This window comes from Tenrec ecaudatus, chromosome 8 (genome assembly GCF_050624435.1).
Source record: "Tenrec ecaudatus isolate mTenEca1 chromosome 8, mTenEca1.hap1, whole genome shotgun sequence".
Lineage (NCBI taxonomy): Eukaryota > Metazoa > Chordata > Mammalia > Afrosoricida > Tenrecidae > Tenrec > Tenrec ecaudatus.
Window position 1 is genome coordinate 144,388,510 of NC_134537.1, and position 18,477 is coordinate 144,406,986.

The 18,477-nt window shown below is 44.1% G+C and overlaps 1 protein-coding gene across 7 annotated transcripts in view; it reads left to right on the top strand.

Annotated features, from left to right (window-relative positions):
* DTNB (dystrobrevin beta) overlaps positions 1-18,477 on the top strand; it is a 313,250-nt gene that overhangs the window by 190,871 nt on the left and 103,902 nt on the right. For all 7 annotated transcript variants that reach the window (XM_075557010.1, XM_075557012.1, XM_075557015.1 and 4 more), the window contains exon 10: positions 10,898-10,975. In XM_075557010.1, the coding sequence (XP_075413125.1) occupies positions 10,898-10,975 (78 nt within the window). The remainder of the gene's footprint in view (positions 1-10,897; positions 10,976-18,477) is intronic.

The window sequence follows — 18,477 nt, forward strand, 5'->3', positions numbered from 1 at the left end:
CCATGTTGGACGGCTTCTTATGCAGATGACAACCTTGCTGCCTGAAAATGAGGCCAACTCGCACACTTCCTGATGAAAATCAAGGGCTGCATCCCTTCCTGTTGACTGCAACTCAGTGTAAAAATAAAAAACCCAAATCCTCACAACTGGACCAACAGATAACATCATGATACGTGGAGGCAAAGTGGAAGTGGTCACAATTTCATCTCGTGCAAATCCATAATCAAGGGCTCATGGAAGCTGCGGTCAAGAAATCAAACAAGGCACCCTCATTTTATAGCAAATGAAGAATGCTGAGAAATTCTGTGCGGGGTCACAGATTTTGTGGCAGTAAGTCTGTCACATCTGCATTTTAGTCACTGTGTAAAGTGGAGCCTCTACCACATTTGATGGCTGTCTTTTCATGAAAACATTTATTTTTAATCAAAGAAAATAAACCCAATTGTTCATTTTAAGGTTGTTTATTCTACAAAGTAGACAAATCTGCTCCCCACAACCTCTTTGAAGCGTTGAAGGGTGAGGCCATGACTTTGAGGACTAAGAAGAACCTGACCCAAGCCCTGGCATTTTGTCAGCTCATAGGCACCTGAAAGGTGGGCAATGAATAAGGAAGATTGAAGAATTAATGAATTTGAATGATGGTGCTGGCAGAGAATATTGCCAGAAAAATTAACTACTCTGTCCTGGACGACTCACTCACTTGCCACTGACTCACAATGACCTAACAGAACAGGGTAGACCTTCCCCTGTGGGTTTCCAAGACTAAATCTTCACAGGAGCCGGAAGCCTCGTCTTGCATGGATTGGCTAGTGGTTTCAGACTGCTGGCGCTGCAGTTACAGTCAAAACGCATCCATGGAGGATGCGTCCTTGGGATGTTATCGGAAGAGGCCAGTCCCTGGAAAAGGACATCGGGCTTGGTAAAGTAGAAGGGCAGCGAAAAAGGAAGGTCCCAGTCTGGATGCCTCGATGGCTGCAGCAGTGGGCTGGGGTGTCACGGTCATTGTGAGGATGGTTCTGTGATGCTATGTGTTGGAACAGATTTGAAGACAACCGGACAACAGGAACTCAAGCACAGGTTCTCAACCTGGGGCTCGAACGACCTTTTCACAGGGGTCACCTGATTCATAAGAGTAGCAAAATGACAGCGATGAAGTAGCAACGAAAATAATTTTGTGTTTGGGGAGTCCCCACCACATGAGGCACTGTATGAAAGGGTCACGGCATAAGGAAGGTTGAGAACCACTGAGATAGAGGTTACGATTTAAAAGACATCATCAAAGTGAAAGACTGTAGTGGCCTAGTGCTTACACATTACGTTGCTAACTGAAAGGTCAGCAGTTTGAAACTGCCAGCAACTCTAAGGGAGGGTTTCTTATTTTTGTTTTTTTGTTGTTTATATATATATATTTTTTCCCATTGGGAGTTTTTTTTTTTAACAATTTATTGGGGCTCATACAATTCTTATCATAGTTCATACATATGCATACATCAATTGTATAAAGCACATCTGTACAGTCTTTGCCCTAATCATTTTTTTCTCCTCTTTTCTTTTTTTACATTTTATTAGGGACTCATACAACTCTTATCACCATACATACGTATACATACATCAATTGTATAAAGCACATCCATACATTCCCCATTGGGAGTTAATGCACATTTCATTCCATAGTTCATCACATCAAGCAATATTGTACAATTGCTATCACAATCAGTTTCAAAACATTTCTTTTCCATCCCAGACTCTTTGACATCGGCTCCCTTTTACCCCCTACCCCACCCTCACCCCTGAACCCCACCCCACAAACCCTTATTCTACCTGCTGCCCCTATAGGTCCGTCAATCCTGGGGTCCATATACAGAAAGACTTATAACACAAATTCAAGAGGGTGACCCCAGTGACATAACACATCTGAGAGAAACCTCAAATATGAACAAACAGAAAATGATGGCAACCAGATCAGGCCTAAGGTGCAAGGGGGGAGCAGGGGTTGGCAACTGACAGTGTTTTAACCCTTCAAGTCAGGTTTAACCTTTTGATCTTCTGTAGTCATCTCTCCAATGTACTCTGTTTAGTGACCTTCCCTCCCATCCCTGGAGTCTAGAGGGAGGGAAATCCCCACACATTTATGGCCTAAGTAGTTCCTATTCCCAGAAAGAATTACACTCACAGAAGCCCACCTGCAGCCTGCTTGATCCTAAAGGGTTTCTGACTCGGCCTCAACTTACTGGCAGCAAGAGGGCAAGTGATGGTTACAAGGGCTATATTAAGTAAAACAATTAACTACATTGATATTGTATTAACTGCTCTTTTGTGGTCTTCCTTGTAGGTTATAGATATTATCCTATCACATACAGTATTACATAATATGACAACATATTATATAGCCGGGGTGTCAAACTGGCAGCCTGCAGGCTACATGCGGCCCCCAAGGTGATTTTTTTGTGGCCCACGATGCTCTGAAATAAAATATAATGAGGGAATTGTGTGTACGGTATTGCCTTGATCTCCCCTAAGCGCTATTTTCTTCATAACAATTTTTGCTATTTTCATTTTACTTCAGAGCACCGCAGGCCACAAAAAATTACCTCGGGGGGTCGCATGCAGCCCACGGGTCTTCAGTTTGACACCCCTGTTATATAGTATACAGTAGCTAATAATGTCATTTCTCTGTCCCTGGAAAATAAGGTATCTAAAACTAAATATAATAGAAATATTGGTTCTTACATATTCCTTACTCCTGTATGTCCCACAGCATGGGGAGTGCTGATAATCAGCAAATATTGACTCCGTACACCCTCCTATGCCAACTACTTGGAATAAATTTATATTAGGAAGATGACGGACATGTCGTGCAATCTAGTAAAAGAGATCGTCTAGCCTAGCCAAGGTCTTGTCTTTTGGGGGGGATGTGTGGTGGGGATGGTGGGAAAATGTGGGGCTTCTGATCTGCTCCAGCCCTTTGATAGGTCGGCTGAGAGCCTCCAAGTCCTGCTCCTCTCCGACGCTCCTCTCAGTCTGCTTTCTCCGCGACTTTATCCATTATACAGGCTTGCTGCAGAGCGTTTGGCTCAGTGGATTATAGGTGGTTTGTGTTTTTATAGGATATATATATATATATATATTCTTTATCATCTTTTTCTTTGAGATTCAGCCATAACAAAGATTTTGAGAAGTACAAGAAAATATAAAGAAGTAGGGGAAGTGCTTATAATTACATTTTGCGTATTTCCCTAACATGTGTGACGTGCTGACTGCATTATTTTTGTTAAGACCACACTGTATGTGTATGTGTTTAAATAATTTATATTTTATTTCATAGGGTTTTTCTGAAGGCAGAACAAATAGTATATTAAAAATGTTAAATATAGTGTCTGATACATATACCAAGAATTTGATAAAAGTTAGCTATTTGTGGTTGCTATCATGCCCTTGTTATTTATTTCCTACATACTATTTCCCATGTAATTAAAAGGTTTTCATAAGCATTCTCTTTAATGACAACATAATATTCTATAATTATGGAGGTATCTTGTGATACTTTAACTTATTTTGTATGTAAACATATAATTCGTTTCCAAAATAATACCTATAAATAGTACTGCCCTGAATATCTTTTAGTGTAAATATATCATGCGTCTGCTTACTTCTGTGAAATCAATCCCTAGAAGAGGTACAGGTCCCCTGTGTGAGCATTTAAGTCTTTGGTGTACATCTTGCTTAAGTTTATGCATCTACCCTGAATAGGTGATAGAGTAAGGGTCTATTTTAAAACCAGCTCCAGCTTTAGGGATTAACCTCCATTTAAAATATATATATATATATATATATATATATATATATATATATATATATATATAATTTTATATGGAAAAATGTTCTCTACTAACTTCTTTGCTCAATCATAATACAAAAACATTTATTTATGAGCTATTTGAATTTTCTCTTTTTTGTTAAAGTGTATTTTCCTTTTGCCCATGTATTGAATTGAAATCTTAATGTTTTATTATGATTTCATATGAATCGCATATATACTAAGGCTATTAATTTTATTGCTCTATCATATATTTAGATGTTTTCCTATTTTTTTCTCTTCTGAATTTTTTTGTTTAACAATGTGAATATTTGGTCTTTTTCCTTATTGATTTTTCATTGCTTTTGAGCTTTGAAACGTCTATAGATCCATATGCTTTCTTCTAATTTATATATTTTATATTTAGTTCTTTTAAAACCTTGGGAATATACTTTCCTAACCGGCTCAGGATAGTCTCAAATCTTCTCCACAGACCGTGGCAGTTTTTCTTCGGGGAAGTCCTCACTACCGTCTAGTCTAATGATTGCTTCCAGATTGTCTTCTTTGCAAGACTCTTTTAATTTATTTACTTGTTTTAAATCGTTTTATTAGGGGGCTCATAAAACTCATCACAATCTGTATATACATCCATTGTGTAAATCACATTTGTACGTTCCCTGCCCTCATCATTCTCAAAACGTTTGTTCTGCACCCAAGCCCCTGGCTTTATTTCCCCTCTCCCCCCTCCCCCCTCCCTCATGAACCCTTGATAATGTATAAATTATTATTTTGTCATATCTTGCCCTGTCCCCCTTCTCTGTTGTCCGTCCCCTGGGGCGGAGGCCACATGTAGGTCCTTGAAATCTGTTCCTCTTTGTAAGATCGTAAGTTTCTTCATAACTTTTCTCCCAGTAGCTCGCACAGTGCCTACCACATTGTAGAGACTCACGAATGTTTGATTAATGGAAGGAGGGAATGCACGATCATAAACGATTTGTCCTGGCAGGTTTTTAAAGGCAGGAGCTGTTCATCAGCTTTCTTTCCCTGTGAAAGCCAGGAGAAACTGCAAATTCAGTTTCAAGTTGGGCTATACTCCAGATGGCCTACCACCATGAGTGGGACCAGCAAGCTAACTTTCACAGGAGGCATATTTGCCGAGTAACCAAGTAACCAAAAGCTCGGCCTTTTTACCAGCCCACCCCCTAACTGGCTATTTCTCCAGAACGATTTGGGGACATAGGAGCCTTGCTGGCATAGTGGTTGCTTGTTGGACTGCTCTCCACAAGGTCACCTGTTCGAAATCACCTGCCACATTGTGGGAGAAAAACAGGGTTTTCTACTCCCATAAAGAATTAGTCTGGGAAACCCACAAAGGGCAGTTCTACCTTCTCCTATAGGGTCACAATGAGTCAGCATTGAGTCAATGGCAGTGAGTTTGGGTTTTATCTTGATCCACCTGAAAACAAAAGAGATGGGGATGGGGGTGGGGCTGGAGGGAAGCATCTTTCTACTGATCAAAATACTCTGCTGTTTAAATTAAAACCAAGCCTGTTGTTGTATAGTCTCTTCTGACTCATAAGGTCTGTGGTAGTTACACAAGTTCATGTCAACTTGAAGATATATAAAAGTATAGGGTGGAGTCTGGTCTGTCAATCAGGTCACAGTCTAATAGTGACTCCTTGTGGGCTTGGCCTTCTCATGAGGGCCTTGGGAACCTACCCCCACCCCACCCCCTTCATCTTCTTAGTGGCTGACCCTGATGGCTGCCAGAGCCCTGGAGATGCATTCACCGCCATTGGATCCACAGGACTTGGCACCCACCGGCCTGTGATATTCCTGCTACATCATTGTATGTGGCTTTGTGAGTCTGAAGAGGGACTTATGGGCTAGTATCAGACTTATGGACTTGAGTTGGACTGGGCTGGGATGGTTTCTTGATATACAATTACTCCATGATATAAAGCTCTTTCTTTTGAGTGTCATTGGACTTGTTTCTCTAGTCAACTGGGCCTAACACAGGGACCCTGCAAGGCAAGGTAGAACTGCTTCATAGGTTCCCTCCAAGTTGCACATTTGCCAGAAGCAGGCTGCCACCCCTCTTTTTTCCACAGAACAGCTAGTAGGTTCAAACTATTGGCCTTCTGATTTTCAGCTGAGCTTCTCAGCGCTGGGCCATCACAGTATCTGCTGTTTCAGTGAGGACATTCAGATGTCACATGAACTCCATGCTCCTATATTCCAACTGCTTTGTGTATCTATACTCAAGGAACCTTGGTGACATCATGGATTATGAGTTGGGCTGTTTATCACAAGGTTGACAGTTTGAGCCCACCAGCTGCTCCCCAGTAGAAAGATGAGGTTTTCTACTCCATAGAGATTTACAGTCTTGAAGGGGGAAAAAAAAAAAACCTCAAACAATTCAACTCTGTCCTGTAAAGTCATTATAAGTCAGAATTGACTTGATGGCAGAGTTTGAGTTTTGCATTTTTACCCACACTAACCAATGGTACTGCAAATGTAGTAATTTCTGTAAATGGTGATAATTGCAAATGTAAAAACTGATTCACCTGTGTATATCCTCCTGTTCTTCCCATTTGCATACCACAAATCCAACAACAAACTCTGCTTTCTCCTCTTAGATTCCCTAACTTGAATATTATTCGGTCACTGCTGCTATCCACCCAGCTGTCAAGATAAAATGCTGTTAGTTTTCACGCCTCAGCCCCCTCATCTCTTTTACTTCATCTCCATAGTGTTTTTTCCTTTATTCTGTTTCCCCATATCTGTATCCTCAGGACTAGTAGTATAGAGAATTTCGATAAACTCTTAACTGGTCTCCCAACTTCCATGTCTTCATCTTTCTAAACCCATCCTACCGTGATTTTTTCAATGGAACTCTGCCTTATAATCCCGTCAGTCTTAAAGATTCAGATCTACTAAATTGAGGGCAGGGCTTGAATGTATTGTTTTACAAGAAGCTTCCCACATGATTCCTATCCACACCTCTCTTTATTTCCAGTTACTGTGCCTTTTTACGTACTGCCCGTTCCCCAGGTGCCTGAGTTCTAGAGCTTGTTCCAACTGCTATCAAATGGTGCTCTGACTACTTAGTAACTTCTTGGCCTTTTGTTCCCTTAATTGCAGAAGCTGGACCAGTTTGGCATTTATTTCTCACAAATTTTCCTTTTTTAAACTGGTTGGTTGCATCTTTCTTTATGCCTCTCAACTCTTCTAATGTCTGTTGGATTTCCCTCTCATCCTTATCGTCTATGGATGTTCCCAAGTTGCTTTGTTGGTACGCCATGGGCGTCTGTTTATTCACAGTGTTTCTCAAAAACCCACAGCTGCTGCGTAGGAGAAAGAGCAAGCTGTCACCTCCTGTAAAGATTGACAGCTTTGGGACCCCTAGGGAGCAGTTCCACTCTGGGTCCCCGTGAGTCAGAATCGACTGGTTGGCAGTTGGTTGGTTTTAGGAACCTTGAAGGTCTTTCGTAAGGAGCCTTGGTGGTATAGTGGTTACACATTGGGCTGCAATCCCTGTGGTTGGCAGTTTGAAACCACCAACAGATCCACAGGAGAAAGACTTTCTATTCCCATAAGCCATACAGTCTAGTCAACCCACAGGGAGTCTCTATGAGTCAGTATTGACTGGATGGCAGTGAATTGTGGTTACAGTGTTTTTCAAGACCTTCCCTGACTACTCTCCCCCCGCATCCCTCCCGGCAGGATGAACTGCTCCCTATCTGACTCCTCCACATTTTGTTTGTAGTCTGCTACTCCACTCATAACGTTGCATTATGATAACAATGTTTGTGTACATATCTGTCTCTGTATGTGATTCGGTCATTGAGATAAGGCATGCCTTATCTTTTTATGAATTGGCACCCATGACAAGTGCCTTCCTTTTTTATTAAAAACTAACACATCTGCTCCAAGTCCTTCTGTGACTAGCAAATCACCTTCAACCCAAATCCATCTGCTTCTGTCTCATCAAACATGATGTTTTTCTTATTAACAAAGAAGCTGCCTCCCAAACCCCTGTACCAAGTGGTAGTTGGCAGTCATTTTGGTATCGTGGAAATCCTTTTATGTAAAGAGACCTTGCTAAGCACGTCACTAGAGGAAGGGAGCGTATCTGCTGGCATATTTGAGGTAGTCACCTGGCATTAACTATTAAAGGTCAACAAAACTGAGCTGATGAATTGGGCTGATTGACTGCTTTGGAAATTTCTATAACTGGTTCCATGACTGCCTACTTCACGCCCCAAAGTATTCTCTGTAGCTGTATTTTATATGGAACATGATGGTAATATTTTTTAAGGCCAGAAATCATTGTTAGTCTTTTACATCTTCTAGGAAGACATTCTATCTGTGCTGTTGGCTTTCACAGCGAATCGTCTCATCCAGGGGATCCCCTGGTGGCGTACTGGGCTGCTCACTGCAGGTCCCAGCAGCTCTCCTAGAGATGAGGCTTTTGACCCCTACACAGGGGTGCAGTCTCAGAACCCCGGGAGCAGTTCCGGTCTGCCCTGTAGGTTGCTGCGACTCACAGTTGACTCCATGGCAGTGAGTTTGGTTTTTGGGGGGTTTGTTTTCAAATGCCTTTTTCATGATGGACTATGCAAGGTCCTGATTTATCTAGTGAAACGTGTTAGATGTTCAGAAAAAAATATGAAACTCAGGGCAGTTATAATGATAGATTACGATGTAATTGTATGGCTTTGAATTACGTATATTTATGGCTTTGAGTATTAGGGAGAGGACTTGATGTGTGTTGTAGAATAATAGCCAAGCATGATACCTGCCAAGAGACGGAGATGATTTTGAAGACTTGGATGACACCAGACCACACAATAATAACACAAATCATGAAGGTCTAGCACAAGGATCCATGTCGAAGGAGCTACTTTGGGGGCCTTTGTGTTCCCATTTTTCCTGTGAGGATGTCAAAAAGGACCTTGAATCCCGATATTGTCCTCCGTATCGGAATTAACTGGGAAGATGTCTCCTAAAGGCAGCCTAACTTAATTTGGAAATGGGTTGCTCTGATAATAAGTGAAGGAAACAAAGTCTACCCTGTTTCCAGAGCAGTCCAGCATCGTCCTGTGGCCTTCGAGCAGGGAAAGCTACGGCCCCGGTGTGGTTCTTCCATGGGTGTGTCTCCACGGTCTACTCAGTAACTCGGACCAGAGGCAATAGTGTAAGCTCTGGACTCAACATAAGCTAAGTAAATGAATCTCTGTGTTTATTTCCCTCATGAGTCACCATAAAACAATTGATTAATTGACCATAACTCTGCACAGCCACGAACATTCATACACTTTAAAGTTTGGAAGCCAAGCTGGGTGGGTATCTGTCTGTAAGACAGACAGTGTAATCAAGAACTCGGGGTTGAGTTCTAGCCTGGAAAGGCCTGGTTCCATTCTGAGTGTCTTCCTGTGGGGCAAGATACCCACAGGGAGGAATGGAGGCCATGAGCATTTGGAGCAAAAGACCCAAATGAGTTTGCTATCAATTTAATTATTTTCATCCCCCTGTTAAATGAGAAGTTATTATAAAAGTTGCCCTGTCCAGAAATGAAATTGCCACCAGAAGAAAAGCTTAGCTCTCTGTGCATGTGTGTGCCTGTATAGGTTTGTGTGTGAGCTTGGGACAGCGATAGGCCGAGCCAGTGCTCCGTGGCCTGGCATCCAGGTCCCTTGTCCCTCCAGAAAACACTTCCCCTGGGTCTTTGTTTGTTTATACTGCGCAACACGCGCAGCAGTGAAGGCTACGGTCCATTCTCGTTGTCACCATTAGTTGCTAAGCATGACTTGTTCAGACACAGTTTACATAACTAACTCAGCTCTTACATAAGGAGGAACCGGGAGGCCATGTCTGAGCACTCAAACAGGAGATGGCTTTTCTGTTCGTGTTTTTGTTTCTCCCCGTGTCATTGGTACACTCCTCGGAAGTCACCTCTCAGGTTAAGCGGTGAGAGGTTTCCCAGAAGGAATATTTAGCAGAGTCCTGTGCTTCCAACCGCCAAGTAGCTGGACTCCTGGAGAGGAGGAGGGGTTGTAAGAAGGGCCGAACAGTGAAATGGCGGGTTCCCTGTGTAAGTTTGCATTCATTCACTCTGGGCTCTTAGCTGTTGAGTCCAGAGACCCAGCAGCTAAAGACAAGTCACCAAAAATCACTCGCCTTCACATTTGGATTCTATTAGAAAAGACATTATTGCCCCCCACCCCCAAATGAGGATGAACAACAGAAATGTGGGGTGAAGGGAGACAGCAGTTGGTATAAGATATGAAAATGATAGTAATTTATAATTTATCAAGGGGTTACGAGGGTTGGGGGTGGGGAAAGAGGGAAAAAGAGGAGCTGACACCCAGGGCTCAAATAGAAAGTAAATGTTTAGAAAATGATGATGGCAGCAAATATACTTGATACAATTCATGTATGGAATGTTATAAGAGCCCCAAATAACATGATTTTTTTAAAGACATTATTCCAATTAGGATATGGCTGTAAAATGTGAGTCCGTTGTTAGGCTTCTGGACAAGAAATAACAAAGTTGAATGATAGTGTCCCCCAGAGCCTTGTCTTTAAACTTAGTATTTAACAGACTCATTGTTGCAGGACGAGGTACGCAGACTCAGTCTGAGGGACAGCCCTGGGATCTCACAAACCTCAGGAGCAGCGCACATTGATGTGCTGACCGTGGTCTCGGAACACAAGCGCCACGCCCCTCAGCTTCCCTAACCGTCCTGTAGAGAAATTAAATGGCAGGAGATAGATTCTCGTGTGCTAAAACTGCAAAGCCAAAGCCACCAAGTTACAGCCTGTGGCAGCATGTTTATAACCCATTGCTTCTGCTATGGCTCTGTGGGCCTGGGCTCTGTGAAAGGGCGGCCCCCCGCAGCCCCCTCTGTCCCCCCCCATGCCCCCTCCCACTGCACTTACTTAGACTTGCCATATTGATTTCACCCCACCGCAACCCGTGGGTCCCTCTGTGCTTATCAGGAATGATAGAGGGCTCTTTGCCCTTATCACTCTTTCATTTCTCTCCCCTAGTCCTGCTGGTAATTATTAATATAATGTAAATGTCTTTTCTTCCAGTCCGCCTCGACCTCTGACTAACATGAATGACACCATGGTTAGCCACATGTCCTCGGGAGTGCCCACCCCCACCAAGAGGTATGTTTATCTGGGCCTGGGTCCCTGCTCAGGGGAGGTCCAGGCCCCTGCCCCTGCTGTGCAGCATCCCCCCCCCCCCCCAGTCTGATGCCCCAGGAGCAGAGCTCTCCACAGGACAGAAAGGGACTGGCTCTCCCTTGTTCCTCTTTTAACTGTCTTATTATTATTTTCTTCTTCTTATCTCTTGAACGTGAAACATGTAAAGGAATCTGCTTTTGAGCGGTGCCTGAGGAGGGAACTTCATCTGTGACAAGCCGTGAGCAGAGTGCCAAAGCAGATTAGGCATGTTTGAGACATTTAAAAAAAAAACGAAACCACAAAGCAATATTTTGACAGTCATGCGTTTCAACAATTTTGTATTTGAGTTCTTTGCATGTCAAAGATCATTTCTACATTCTGATTAGATATATACATTGCATTAATCCGTTATAAAATACACTTCTGAGTCATTCTGGATGCGATTTTCAGCACCGAAGTTGAGACGCCCCCATCCCGTGCTTTTTTTCAGCGAGGAGTTTGCTGTAGGCTTCTTCCAGGAACGAGAACTGTGTATTCCGTTCTCCTCGCTACTTAATTTACTCTTCTCTGAAAATTCTTTCAGGCAGGACAATAAAGGACTCTATAAAATGGCTTACATTCTATTTGATTAAGCTGTTCCAGGGTTAGAGAGAGAGGTGCAGAACGCCCCCTCTCCCCCCCCCACTCCTCCCACCCCCGCACAACCATTCGCACAGTCATCACTCAAAAAGAAAAAGAAAAAATTACAACCAACAAAACAGCAAAGAAATCCCACCCCCACCCCAACCCCGCAGTCCTTCCGAGGAAAGCAAGCACTTTGTGATGCGCGATTGCCCCGTGAATCCGGCTACAGAAGCGTTATACTCCAACAGCACTGGATTTAACAGACACAGAAGGCCTTCCAAACGTTTGTGGGAAAATGGAATTAAAAGGTAATCGAATTGTCCCAAGAACTTTTGGGAAAACCCCTCCTATGTGTTCGTATGTAATCCCTAATACTTAAAGCCGACAGTTTTTGCTCCCAGCGGCTAAAACTTCCATGGCAAACCTGCCCGTGAGAAGGATTCCCTGCGTCACTTGTTAAAAACGCAGGACCCCATCAGACCCAACGCGTCAGGACTGAAGAGCGGAGTTACCTTTCTAACGTGTTCCAGTGGAGTCTTATTTTCAAGCAGGTGTGGGAACTGCTAGGCTAACCTGGAAGGGAGGATTTAAGTGCCTTCATAAAACATCATCCAAGAGAAAGATGAGGCTTTCTGCTCCCATCAAGATTTACAGGCGCAGAAGCCCCCTGGGGCAGTGGACTTTGCCCGCAGGGTTGCGGCAAGTTGGACTCGGCTGGGTGACGGCAGTGGGCTTGGTTGTCCATGTGGAGACCCCAGACAGGCCGGAATATCGCCCACAGCTTTGTTGGAAGGAGCACTTGTAGCCAGGCAACAACCACATTGCAGAACTGTGAGGTTTCTCATCGAGTGAGAATATAGGCTTTTGAGCCAGATTGTCTGATTTTGAAGATCAGTAAATGGAACAACCAGAATAGAAACGTGACTGATCACGCTTAAAGAAAAATGTAGTCATGTCACCCAACAATCTGGGTAGAAATGGTTGAACGGGAATCTACACTTTTCTGTAAACCTTCACCAAAAACACAATATAATATTAGTTAAAACAATAGCACTTCCCCTCTCCCAAGAGGGGCACAACTAGGACCTGTCTTGGGAGGCTTAGGTAAAGATTTAATATATTGTTTTAACATTTAGGAAGCAACCAACGTAGGAAAGAGAGGACAGATGAGGAAGGGACAAATATTTAATTCTGTCCTCAAGGAGGAAGGGACAAATATTTAATTCTGTTCCTCCAGGAGGAACAGAAATTTTTTGGAAGAAGAAAGAGCAATTAAATTCCTCCTGCCCACTAGTTATTTCAAAGATTCCTGCCCAGTCCTTGGTTTTGTGTTTGTTTGTTTGTTTGTTTAAATGCACATAGCACTCCGGCTCAGAGAGCCCCTGTGGTGTAGTAGTTATGTAGTGGGCCTAGATCCTCACGATCTGCAGTGTGAAACAGCCAGCCACTCTGGGAGAAAGACGGGCTTTCTACTCCCTTAGAGAGTGACAGTCTTGGAATCCCACAGGGGAGTCAGCATCCACTCCATGTTCCATTTCAAATCCTGGAACACCCAATGGGTTATCGAAAGAAATCCATGGGGTTTTTGAAACCCCATCGACTGAGTAGGATTTCACTTTGTCTCTATTCTTCTCTTCATTTAGCAGTTTTGTCACTCACTTCTAAGCACCCAAGGGCCCTAAGGGTCTGGAGACGTCATATGTGCTGGATCTAGTGATCGACCACTAGCACTGAGCTTATTGGAGGGGGTGATCTTTCTGGACAATGTTTCCTTGCTGGAGACGGACTAGGGGAAATGATGTCGGCACAGCGATAACCACAGCCACGTTTGTAGACAGCCTAACCAAACTCGCAGACTAGGTTAGAGCATGCTCTATTAAAGCCCAGGCTTACTCCCAAGTGGCCCATTGCAGTTGCGGGCTTGGCAGCTTCTTCCTTTGTGCAGGATAGCCAAGCCTGAGCTGAGATTTTCTTTTCGATTCAGTATTTCAACTAACAACTCTTTCAAGTGCTCTTTGTCAGACCTAAAAATGGTTATTATGTGCTCTCTAGCTACTGATCCAAAGGTGGGCAGAACCCTTAGCCAACCAGAAAAGATGGTATTTATTTATTTGGTTTTTTTTTTTTTTTTTAAAGAAAGTTGAGCCTTGCAGCTAACCAAAATGAATAAGGTGCTTGGGTGGAGGCGATGTGAGAACACGTTCAATTTTAGGAGATTTTAATTTATATGTGGTGTGAGAGGATGACGTAACATTTAGATCTTAATTGAACCGTTCGTAAACTTCTTGATAATGCTCGTCATGGCCCCTCGTACCAAGTCTCCGTTTCCAGACAGTATTCTGTGTGCTTCCTCAAGGCCTCATCCATTCCCCGTGCCTCCTGTGAATGTCTGCAGATCTGGTCTCCAGAGTCTGAGGAGAGCCAGGACATGCACAGGCTCACACTCGGAGCTTCTCTCTCCGGAGGCCGGGACCCTCCAGGGGATGAAACCTCTGCAGAAGTAGGGTCTGTTTCAGAACACATCGCGGCCTGAGGCATACGTCACTGGATCAGACAAGAGCATGCCCAGGAATGAAAATGCAAGAAAAAATGAAGAAATCGGGTTTCTTCCTTCTCAGTGGGCAGTGTGTATCAAAATCATAGTGTATTTGTCCACATACATGACTGCCTCAAGCGTAAGGGAGCCCTAGTTTTTAGAGAAGAAAACCTGAGTGGCAGAGGGGCTGACCATTGTGTGGTGCTGTTTCTGAGAGGGCCCCTCAAGTTAGGAATGTGCTCTCGGCAGTAGTTTTTAATATTCCTATCCTGGTATTGCTGTACGTGAAAATGAATGTTGACTTAGCCTTAGATTAAATACTGTTCTTGGGGCTTGCTTCCTTTGAAAAGAATGAGAATAGTACATTTTAAAACAAACCAACAACAAAAAAACTGGATAAAAAAATTAATAAAAAACAGATGAACCTTTAAAAGAGGCTTCTCCCATGTTTTCTGCTCAGGGTTGCTTCGAGTTCTGTTCATCCCCATAGTTCAGAGTGAATTGTGTTGTTGTTTTTAAGTCATACCTCATATTCAGACCCTTAAGGGAAACAAGGTAGTACTTTGGATTTTAACTGCCTTCTAGAGCTGTAGCTTTAGTTATGAGTGCGTATACCTCTACCCCAGACTATGGGACTTTCATATCAATATGGCAGTAGCAAATGCCTTCAATAAGAAATGTGTTTTGCCTTATGCATTGGAGTGGTATATTCATTATACCAGTTTTTTATAGTTATACCGACACTTTTAATTTCAAATTAGTGAGACACTCTCCAGAAGTCACAAGGACCGAGTAGTCCGGCGCAGACAGGGAAGGCTGAGTGTTTGTGGATCCCAGGAGCCACTGCAGGGCCTCCAGGAAGGGTTCCATCGCCGCCTCCTGGCTTCTCCAGGGGGCGCCTTCCTCACTCCCTCGGCTGTGGAACAGCTACCCTCCGTAGCACTGGGGCCTGCGTCCCACACGCATCTCACAGGGATGCCATCCCAGGGGGTGCCTTCCCTCCCTAGGTTTCAAGTAGAAAAATCCAAGGAAGAAGCCTATTGCCCTGGATTGATATGGATTGGCCAGGCCCCGTAGACCTATCTTGTCCCCCAAAAGGAGAGTCAGACTGTCTAGAAAAGAAGAGCAATCCCAGGCAAAAGGAAATCACAGAGGGCCTTAGCAGACCGCCTCCGCTGCGCAGCACACAGCTCTGGGCAATGCGCACGCCTGCGTACAATGTATGCTCTTGCCCACGAACACCTGCCCCTGTAGAGCTGCCCTCTCTCGGGGAGTGCCGTTCTCCGAGCGTGTTTGTACCCTCCCAGTTGCTTTATCCACCTCTTAAAGTCAGCCCTGGGTCCAGAAGATCTGAGTGAAGTCCCGTCTGTCCAGCTCATGTCTAGTTATGCCTTCTTGTAATTCATTAACCTGTGGACCCAATGATAAATGTTAATCCCTCCCACAGTTCCAGTATACCAGGACCTCTCTCTCGCTGCCACCGAGTCAATTCCAACTCATAGCGGCCCTGCAAGACAGAGCAGAATTGCCTCTGTGGGTTTCCAAGACTATCTCTTCATGGAAGTAAAAAGGCTCATCTTTCTCCTGCAAATCAGCCAGTGGTTTTGAACCGCTAACCTTGTGGTTAACAGTCCAATACATACACCACTACACCACCAGGGTTCCTTAGGAATTTGAAAATAGGGTATTAGCAATTAGGAAAATTGCCCATTTGGAGAAGTAGGGAAAGCAAGGTGGCAGGTGACATGGTAGTTTAAGCGCATTTGTTTGTGTTCCCTTCAGAAACATCCTTAAAATGACAGTCAAGGGATTTTTTTTTAAAGGGGAAAACCCAGGAAGACAAAAGGGGAAAGAGATGATAGCAAAATCTTGGAAGATGCAAACTAGATGGATTAGACTAGGTAATTGATTTAACTAACCGAGAAAGCTAACAGCGTCAGTTGGCAGTGGAAGAAGCCCCCAAGAAGGGCCATGGCAGGAAGGTTAAGGAGCGAAAGCCATGACAGTGGGGATACTCAGAATGATGGTTTGTATGAGCAGCACTGAGAGCCCCAGACCTGGGTGAGTGGGCAACTGGTACAATCCAACTCAACCCAGGTTGCCATAATTACCACAAATACTCATGTATAAGCCGAGTTTTTCAGCACATTTTTAAATGCAGTTTTGTGGTAAAATTAGGTGTCTCGGCTGATATTCTGGTCTGCTTATACTCGAGTATAAACAGTATCGCACTCTTGGTCTCAGGCAGTTGGATGAGGGGTTCTCTTAAAAAACCTATCTGACCTGTTATTCTCTGTTGACTTTCAGAGAAGCCATCTCTCTCTTAAAATAAGGGTCCTAGGTGGCATAGTGGGTTATACATTGGGTTACAAACCACAAGGTCAGCAGTTTGAACCCACCAGCCACTTCTGGGAAGAGAAATGAAGCTTTCTACTGTAAAGATTTACAGGCTTGGAAACCCATGGGGGCAGTGCTACTCTGTCCTATAGTGTCGCTCTGAGTCCGGATCAATTCAATGGCTGTAAAATATTGTACATCACATTGAAGACTAACAGGCGTCACTATTACGTTGTGGTTTTGATGTTTTCTCCTCAAGGTGCCAGAAACTACAACCGTAAGGAGCATAAAATCGGAGTCCCCAAATTTCGAGGGAAAAAAATCGCCCCCAAATCCTATCGCTCAGGCTATCATTTACATAACTGCATTGCTAGTCACTCTGCAGCAGAGACCAGTGTGGACCTGCCTGAGGATGGAGAGAGTATTGCTCCCACCCACATCTCAACTTAACTCGGCTAGTTTCAGTCAGCATTACATCCACTTCCGGAATCGGTTTCTATTTTAGCCAGCACTTTGGGTTTTAAATGACAGAAACTCAATTTGAATGAGCGGTGGGTGGAGGAGAAGATTTGTGTTTGTTTTCATTGTCAAACCAAACAGGCAGGTGGGTGGATCTGAGCTTTGGGCATGCCCAGAGGGAGGGCACTCAACTCATCGAAGGTACTCATCCTTGCTCCTCTCCGCCTTTTAGCTATACTCCTTCCCAATATCACGAGCTTTGTCGTACAGTTGGGGTGGTGACCATAACCTTTGCATTCAATTTCATAACCTAGAGAGATTGCCCTCCTTAACTCCAATTTGAAAGCTGCCATTGGAAGTTCTAGTTAATCCAGCGTGGACCGTGTTCCCTCCCCGTGGGGTTTCTGTTTGGTGGCATCCCCTAGAATGACACAGCTGGATGTGTGGAAACCCGTTCTCCAAAAGAAAGTACCGCCACCCGCTAGAGAGTTAGCGGTGTTGAAAAGACACGGCAAGAGGCTTCTGTTGCAGGTGGCTCTCATTCATGTGCATGCGTGTGAGTGCGTGTGCAGCCTGCTTCCATGGAGTCTTTTCAGGAGAATCTGTTTTCGCTCTATCACCACGTCTCCTTGCTCTCAGGATATTTGTTACACCAGGAGGCTGCAGAACGATGGAAAATGGATTGGCCTATCAATTATAGTTTGCCACCAACTTTTTGAAGCCGCCTCCCTTCCCATTGTTTTACATTCAGTTGATAAAGATGGCTTATGTTGGGGCCCCACACATCACCTTTGGGGCTGTACCAAGGTGTAAATACTGGAGCCACCATCTCGGACTGTTCACCAATTTCCAGCACTCTGGGGTAAGGGCAGGATCGCATCCGCGTGACCTTTTCCCACTTCAGACCGATGTCACAGAAGGAGCATCCCAGAAGCTGCCACGGGATAAATACGATTTTTGAGCCATTTAAACTCCACCAAGTTAAGCGGCGAGCTGCATTGTAATGCTATTGATATGCCTTTCTGACGGGGTGCCAAGACAGCGAGCTTATCTTTTTATTTACATGGTGCAGCACAACCATCAGCTACAGGAGGCGAGTTTCCTTAGGACTATGAACCACAAAGATGCCCGGCACACCAAGAAAAGAGGCGGAATGAAATTGGTCGAGCTGGACACTACCCTTGGACTCAGTGCACGGCTCCTACACACACACACACACACACACACACGAAATGAGAAAAACAGAATTGGTTTGCAAAGCAGCAGTTCACATGGCCTTCAGCATGGTCATGAAGCAACTAGTTGGCATGAATTCTTTATGAAGATCTCTCCAAGTCAGCACAGGAACGATTCTGCTCTCCTACCTCTCTCTGAGCGACAGCAAAGCAGTGTAATTGAAAATTAACACATAATCCTATGGAGCGCAGGGTCCTCAGTGCTGGCAGACTTCCAGAGTCCATTGGAGGGCCTGGGCCGGCTGCCAATTTTTAGCTGCTTCTGGGTTGGGATTAAATTTCATTTCCATTCA